At 45.4% G+C, this 8,041-nt stretch overlaps 1 protein-coding gene across 1 annotated transcript; it reads left to right on the forward strand.

Moving 5' to 3' along the window:
• Window positions 1-5,119: 5,119 nt before the first annotated feature.
• Window positions 5,120-7,643, forward strand: LOC128739400 (uncharacterized). Its single transcript, XM_053834883.1, has 2 exons — window positions 5,120-5,221; window positions 5,301-7,643. Exons 1-2 carry the CDS (start codon window positions 5,120-5,122, stop codon window positions 7,641-7,643), a joined length of 2,445 nt encoding a protein of 814 aa, XP_053690858.1.
• The last annotated feature ends 398 nt before the right edge of the window (window positions 7,644-8,041 follow it).

Here is an 8,041-nt window from a genome sequence, read left to right on the forward strand (position 1 = left end):
TGCGAGAAAGATTTCGATCTTTCCGGGCCACTAAGCAACCAAACAGTACACTTGAGCAGAATTTACTAGCCAGAAGACGAGCCGGAAGTTTGGTACAATGACGTTTTTACGAAATACGAAGCATGCATTCTTATGGACAACGAAACTTACGTGAAAATGGGTTGCCGAAAACCGACAAAGCCGCTTGTAAGGATCACCTATCGGCAGGGCTTTATAAATGTGGCCGGGAAATGCTGGCAAACGCTGGATCAACACTGGGTTATTTCCAATATTTGAAGGGGGCGAATTTACCGGAGAAATGAATGGAAGGAGTGGTGTATCCCATCTACACAACGGGTGTTCGGTTCGACTGCTGCAAATATCGTGGCATAACGCCGCCTGCAAAGTACTCTCTCAGATTCTGTTAAGGCAATTATCACCGACAGCACAAGATTTCATAGGAAATTATCAGGCGGGCTTCATGGAAGCTCGCACCACTACGGATCAAATTCTTACTATCCAACAGATTTTGCAAAAATGTCGGCAGCACAAAGTGCAGAGGTGGGCACCGCTAACCGAAATTTTAGCTTCGCTAACAGCTAATCCGCTAAATCAAAACGTTAGCTTCGCTAACCGCTAACCGCTAAATCAACCACCAATTTAGCGGAAGCTAACGCTAACCGCTAGCAGCTAAATTTGTTAGCACTGTAGAATCAGCATTACTTTGATAAGCGCTGATTTCGGCAATAAAAGAAAATTTTTATTTCAAAGGTCTAAGAAAAAATACGTGTGATAATTCCGTGCAAAGAATTGCAGGCATTCATGAAAAATGTTTGAAGAACATTATCGCTTAGCATATTACAGCCCGGACTCGATCCGGGTGACAATGTTTATTTTCAGCCCGGATAATCGAATCACCCGGATAATCGAATCATCATTTTTGGTACAAATTTTTTTTAGGCAAGTCAAGTTTTTTGACTTTTAGGTATCAGAAATGTTTTATTTATTATTGATCTATCTTCCCAAAAGTCAGAAAATTCCTTTCTTACGATTTTTTCCACCTATGATTTTTTTTGGTACCATATTATTTTTTGTATGTTATGTTTTTCAATATTTAGATATTATAAACGTTTTTTTATTATTGATCAATCTCCCCTAAAGTCATAAAATTCCTTTTTTGGAATTTTTTTTATTGATGATTACAATGATGATGATGATGGTAATGGTGATGATGATGATGATTTTTAAGTAAAAAAATTGATCATCGCAGGATTTATTTTTGTTTTGTTCGCCGATAAAAGGAATATAAGAAAGGAATTTTGTAGCTTTAGGGAGGTATATCAATACTTATCAAGTTGGAATCATCATGTAGCATGGAAACTATAACATTAAGATTTAAAATAAATCTGTAATGACGGGACCCCTCATCGTAGTAACGCTACTGATAACAGTGCAGATGTCAAAAGTGATAACGTCGCCGAGTGATAACGTCACGATCGGTTTGTATGTGAGAGACAAATCGTAGAGGACAGAAAAGCCACGAGTTGAAACCTACAGATTCCATTCTACAAATTTACACTGATTAACAGTAATTTTCTATTCGATATTTACATTAAACCTATATTATATTGCTCATTAAATCTAGTTATACCGTGCATATGCTAAATCTAAATTAAAACCTAGTGTGAGTTCAAATTGATAAAACCTAAATAATGCTTAGTGCTAATGATTGTTACTTAACTTAAATATAGTACGGATAATAGCAGCTTAGTGGATATTACGATTCAAGCCACTCCACTTCTAGAGACAGAACACCAAATTTGTAAGTTGTAAATCTAAAAATTATAATTGATTATTCTAAAATAAAGGTTTGGTTGCAGCTAAAAGCTCACACACAGAAAAACCTGTTGCTCAATCGGAGTTGGTGAACCTAACCCAACATTTCTTTTAGAAATTTGCTAGGGATCGGAAGTATGACAGAGAACAATTCCCCACAAAACTGCCAGTCCTGTAAACGGGTGGACTCGGCCGAGGATGAGATGGTCCAGTGTGACAAATGCGAGCGCTGGGAACATTTTGGATGTGCAGGTGTGGATGCTCAAATCCGGCTGCCGGATGCTGCATACGTATGCAAGCAATGTTTGAAGCAAGTGAAGGAAGTGAAATCCGGTAAGGGCCAACTGAAAGTGCCGGTCGACGAGACACGAGCGCCCAAAGGATCTAAGGCAGGTTCAAAGGCCGGGTCTAGGAATAGCAAGAAGAACCCTGGCCCGCCCGGAAGCGTATCTTCCAGCGTGCGGGCTGCGGCATTGAGGGAACAATTAAAACTCCTCGAAGAAGAGCAAAAACTACAAGAAGAATCTTTATTGGAAGATGAAGCCTTTAGGCAGCGGATGTTACAAGAAGAAGAACGTCAGTTAGAGGAAGCCAAACGCCTTCGCGAGCGCAAACTGAAGGAGGAAATGGAGCTAAGGCGTAAACAGCAGCAAATTAGAAAAGAATCGCTAGAGAAGCGACAGGTGGTTATTCGGCAGCTGGCAGAAGCAAGTAATGGAGGCTCTGTTATTAATTCCGAGCATCGAATGGAAGAAGCAAACAATGGAGGTCATTCGGTTGTGAATTCCAAGCAAAAGGTCGAAAATTGGCTACACAGACAGGAAACTGGAAGATCAGATGGAAATCAGCAGAACCTTGGTGTTAACCCGATTCCCGAAGACCCAGTGGATCCCGTCTCCTCAGTACGAACCCTGACGCAAACGCAAATTGCCGCGAGACAGGTATTGGGAAAGGACCTGCCCGTATTTAGCGGCAATCCAGAAGACTGGCCTATCTTCATAAGTAATTTTGAGCAGTCTACAGCGACCTGCGGTTATTCGGATGCGAAAAATTTAGTGCGGCTTCAGCGGTGCTTGAAAGGAAACGCCCTGGAGTCGGTGAAAAGCCGATTGCTTTTGCCAGGTAGTGTACCGAACGTCATTCAGACTCTGCGTATCCTCTTTGGACGACCAGAGCTCCTCATCAGATCGCTGTTGAACAAAATCAACCAAATTCCGCCGCCGAGGCAGGATCGACTAGAAACGGTTATACACTTCGGTCTTGCTGTGCAGAACCTCGTGGATCATCTCAAGGCAGCTCAGCAATCTAATCACCTTACGAACCCTGTACTGTTGCAGGAACTGGTAGAAAAGCTACCCGGCTCGTTGCGCCTTGATTGGGCAGTTTATAAAAATCATCATGAAATTGCAACTCTTGACACCTTTGGTGAGTTTATGTCGGGACTGGTGACATCAGCAAGCGAAGTTTCCTTTAGCGTTCCGGGTTATAGTGTACCAAAATTTACCATGCCAAATGAAAATAGGAACAGCAAACCCCGAGGAAATACGGTAATCGTTCAAGCCCATTGTGCGGATGAAAAGCCAGCACAGACGCTTAGTAACAAAAGCAGTGTTAGGACAGGCAAGCCGTGTCTATCGTGTGGGCGAGTAGGTCATCGAGTGGCAGATTGCCAGCAGTTCAACATCGCGAGCGTGGATGAACGCTGGAAGCTGGTACAGCAAAAAGGACTCTGCAGAACGTGCCTCAATAGTCATGGCAAATGGCCGTGTAGATCCTGGCATGGTTGTGGTGTCGATGAATGCCGACAGAAGCACCATACTCTTTTGCATTCCTCCCCTTCTTCTGATCGAATAAACGTATCATCTAGCCATGTAACCTCTGGAGATTTACAGTGGCCACTTTTCCGCATACTCCCTGTTATTTTATATGGCAACAATACCTCTGAAATAACAAAGTCACAACGTGTGCAAATCGACATTTCTGGTAAAAGCAATAGTTCACGATACTCTCTCTTCAACGCTAGGACAGTTAGTCGTCTGGTTCTGCCGACTCAAAGCTTAAAGTATCACGATCTAGCGAATCGTTTTCCCCATCTGCGCGGTCTCCCACTCGACGACTATGATACGATTGAACCCAAATTACTTATCGGTCTGGACAATTTGAGGTTGTGCGTTCCCCTAAAATTACGCGAAGGAGGACAAACACATCCGGTTGCTGTAAAATGTCGCCTAGGATGGAGCGTTTATGGATATGTTCCAAACAAATCATCCCAATCAGCGCTTCTTGGGTTTCACATGGGAACGGTTTCCGATCGGGATCACGAACTAAACGAGCAGCTTCGTGATTATTTCACCCTCGAAGATGCAGGAGTTACTGATTCGTGTCAGATCGTGGAGTCAGCCGACGAGAAACGTGCCGTACAACTGCTGCAAGAAACAACTCGGCGCACGCCTACCGGACCGAACTACGAAACAGGCCTGCTGTGGAACACGGACAGCCCGAATTTTCCCGACAGCTACCCAATGGCCGTCCGACGTTTGGAGGCATTGGAACGTCGACTTCAACGAGAGCCAGACCTTCTAGAACGTGTGCGTGAACAAATCGTGGACTACGAAAAGAAAGGATACGCCCACCAAGCGAGTTTGACCGAATTGACCTCGGTTGAACCCAGTCGCATATGGTATCTTCCTCTAGGTGTTATAACAAATCCCAGGAAGCCTGGCAAGGTTCGTCTGATCTGGGACGCAGCAGCAAAAATAGGCGATGTTTCCTTCAACTCTCGGCTTTTAAAGGGGCCCGATCTATTGACCCCTCTTCCGATGGTATTATGGCAGTTTCGCCAGCACCCAGTGGCGGTGACGGGTGACATCATGGAAATGTTCCATCAACTTAAAATACGCTTCCTAGATTGCCAGTCGCAGCGCTTCGTATTTCGACATCGCACTACAGATCTTCCTCAGATCTATATAATGGACGTCGCCACTTTCGGGTCAACCTGTTCCCCAGCATCAGCGCAATATGTGAAAAACATTAACGCAGATGAGTTCGCCAGCCAGATCCACGAGCCGCAGCAGCAATAAAAAACAAACACTACGTGGACGATTATTTGGACAGCTTCGAGGCTGTCGAAGAGGCTATTGCAGTAGTTAACGAGGTCAGGCTGGTGCACTCGAAAGGAGGCTTCACTCTCCGGCGCTTCCTGTCTAACAAGTCAGACGTTTTGCAAAGAATAGGCGAAGTGGCTGAGGAAAATGCAAAAAACTTGCACCTTGTGCGGGACGGCAAGCCCGAGTCAGTGTTGGGGATGAGGTGGATTCCCAAAGAAGATGTATTCATCTATTCCTTTAGTACACGAGACGATCTTCAACACATTTTGGATCGCAACCATATTCCTACCAAACGCGAAGTAGCTAAAGTGGTGATGAGTCTTTTCGACCCACTGGGTCTCATCGCTTTCTTTCTTATTCACGGCAATCCTTATCCAGGAGCTGTGGGCCGCGGGAATAGGATGGGACCAGCAAATTCCGCAAGATCTCAATGAGCGCTGGCAGCACTGGGTGAAATTACTGCAACAGCTCGACCTGCTGCGCATACCGCGCTGTTATTTTCGTTCGTCGACGAAACGTTCCAATCTGCAACTTCACCTTTTCGTTGACTCAAGCGAAAGCGCGTACGCTTGTGCGGTATACTTCCGTTTGGAATCCGAGTGTGGTGCAGAGGTGGCGCTTGGAGCAGCTAAAACCAAGGTAGCGCCGCTCAAGACACTATCAATACCTCGACTCGAGCTCAGAGCAGCGGTCCTGGGCGTCCGCCTAATGGAAACTATCCAGAAACATCACACCTTTACAGTCAGTCAACGCTACTGCTGGAGCGACGCGAGTACGGTACTCGTATGGATTCGCTCTACTGACCATCGGCGCTACCATAAATACATCGCAGTTCGAGTTGGGGAGATCCTATCTTCGACACACCAATCGGAGTGGCGGTGGGTACCAAGTAAGCAGAATGTGGCCGATCTAGCCACCAAGTGGAATAAATTACCACATGTGACAGCAGAAAATCCCTGGTTCCGAGGACCAGCATTCCTGTACGAACCTGAAGAGCGGTGGCCTAAGCAGCGAATAGTTGTTCCGACTGAGGAAGAACTTCGTCCTACCAACTTTCTCGCAGTACATTTAGCGCCGAATATGGTATTCGAAAGGTTCAATCGCTGGACTAAAATGCATCGCGTGGCCGCATATGTTTTTCGTGGCATTGATAATTTTCGTCGGCGTTTAATGAAACAGGATTTGCAACTCGGTAATCTCACCAGCGACGAGCTCCGGCGAGCCGAAGAGGCGCAAATCAAAACAGCTCAAAATGAATTTTATGCAGAGGAAATCGCTATACTTATCAAGTCGCAAGGATCACCTGAAAATCGCCACGCCACCGTGGACAAATGCAGCTCAATCTACACTTTGTGTCCCTTTCTGGACGAGAAGAGCATTTTGCGTAGTCGTGGTCGAATCGATGCTGCACCGTATGCGTCGATCGAAGCTAAGTTTCCAGCCATCCTGCCTAATCAACACCTAATCACTTTCCTTATTGTAGACTGGTATCATCGCCGTTTCCGTCACGCCAACCGAGAAACTGTCTTCAACGAAATTCGCCAACGATTCCAGATATCCGCACTGAGACGACTGTTGGACAAAATTGAACGCGCGTGTGTCGTCTGTCGTCTAGCGAAGGCAACCCCGAAACCACCAGCGATGGCTCCACTGCCCGAGATGCGCTTGACAGCATTTATTCAACCCTTCACATTCACCGGGTTGGATTACTTCGGGCCAGTGCTCGTGAAATCAGGTCGAAGCAACGTGAAGCGCTGGGTGGCGCTGTTCACCTGCCTCACGATTAGAGCAGTGCACCTAGAGGTGGTGCATTCATTAAGCACGGATTCTAGCATTATGGCTGTGCAACGTTTCGTGGCACGCAGAGGTCTACCGAGAGAATTCTGGACAGACAATGCCACATGTTTCCAAGGTACTAGCAATGTGCTTAAGGCACAAATAGAGGCAAGAAACAAAGCTCTGTCCAGTAAGTTCACGACCTCGCAAACGGCATGGAAATTCATCCCCCCATCAGCCCCGCACATGGGAGGTGCGTGGGAGCGACTAGTCCGATCGGTGAAGGTAGCTATCGGAGCAGCCCTAAATGGGCCGCGCAAACCTGACGACGAAACCCTGGAGACCATTCTTTTGGAAGGCGAGGTCTTGATCAACTCCAGACCTCTTACATTTATTCCGTTGGAGTCTGCCGATCGAGAGGCATTAACGCCCAACCATTTTTTGCTAGGCAATTCTTCTGGAGAAAAATTTATACCCACTGAACAGATGAACATTCACTTAACGCTCCGTAATAGTTGGAAATTGGCAAGATATATTACTGATGATTTCTGGCGCAGGTGGCTTAAAGAGTACCTTCCTGTGATCACACGGAGAAGCAAGTGGTTCAAGGACGTGAAGGACTTAGCGGTTGGCGACTTAGTGTTGGTGGTTGACGGAAAGGCGAGGAACCAGTGGCTACGTGGAAGAATCGAACGTATAATACCCGGACGAGACGGCAGAGTGCGGCAGGCGTTAGTGTGGACTTCAACGGGGATTCTGCGTAGACCAGCCGTGAAATTGGCTGTACTGGACGTCGAGACGAATAGTAAACCAGGATTCGGTGCTTCACAGGTTTCGGACACTCACCAAGGTTTACGGGTGGGGGTATGTAACGACGGGACCCCTCATCGTAGTAACGCTACTGATAACAGTGCAGATGTCAAAAGTGATAACGTCGCCGAGTGATAACGTCACGATCGGTTTGTATGTGAGAGACAAATCGTAGAGGACAGAAAAGCCACGAGTTGAAACCTACAGATTCCATTCTACAAATTTACACTGATTAACAGTGATTTTCTATTCGATATTTACATTAAACCTATATTATATTGCTCATTAAATCTAGTTATACCGTGCATATGCTAAATCTAAATTAAAACCTAGTGTGAGTACAAATTGATAAAACCTAAATAATGCTTAGTGCTAATGATTGTTACTTAACTTAAATATAGTACGGATAATAGCAGCTTAGTGGATATTACGATTCAAGCCACTCCACTTCTAGAGACAGAACACCAAATTTGTAAGTTGTAAATCTAAAAATTATAATTGATTATTCTAAAATAAAGGTTTGGTTGCAGCTA

This window comes from Sabethes cyaneus, chromosome 3, assembly GCF_943734655.1.
Source record: "Sabethes cyaneus chromosome 3, idSabCyanKW18_F2, whole genome shotgun sequence".
Classification (NCBI taxonomy): Eukaryota; Metazoa; Arthropoda; class Insecta; order Diptera; family Culicidae; genus Sabethes; species Sabethes cyaneus.

Bases quoted from the DNA above. Each gene is read 5' to 3' on its own strand.
- LOC128739400 (XM_053834883.1), top strand. From the start codon at position 5,120: ATGAGGTGGATTCCCAAAGAAGATGTATTCATCTATTCCTTTAGTACA. The intron at 5,222-5,300 runs GTAGCTAAAGTG...ATCCTTATCCAG, and splicing joins ATATTCCTACCAAACGCGAA to GAGCTGTGGGCCGCGGGAAT.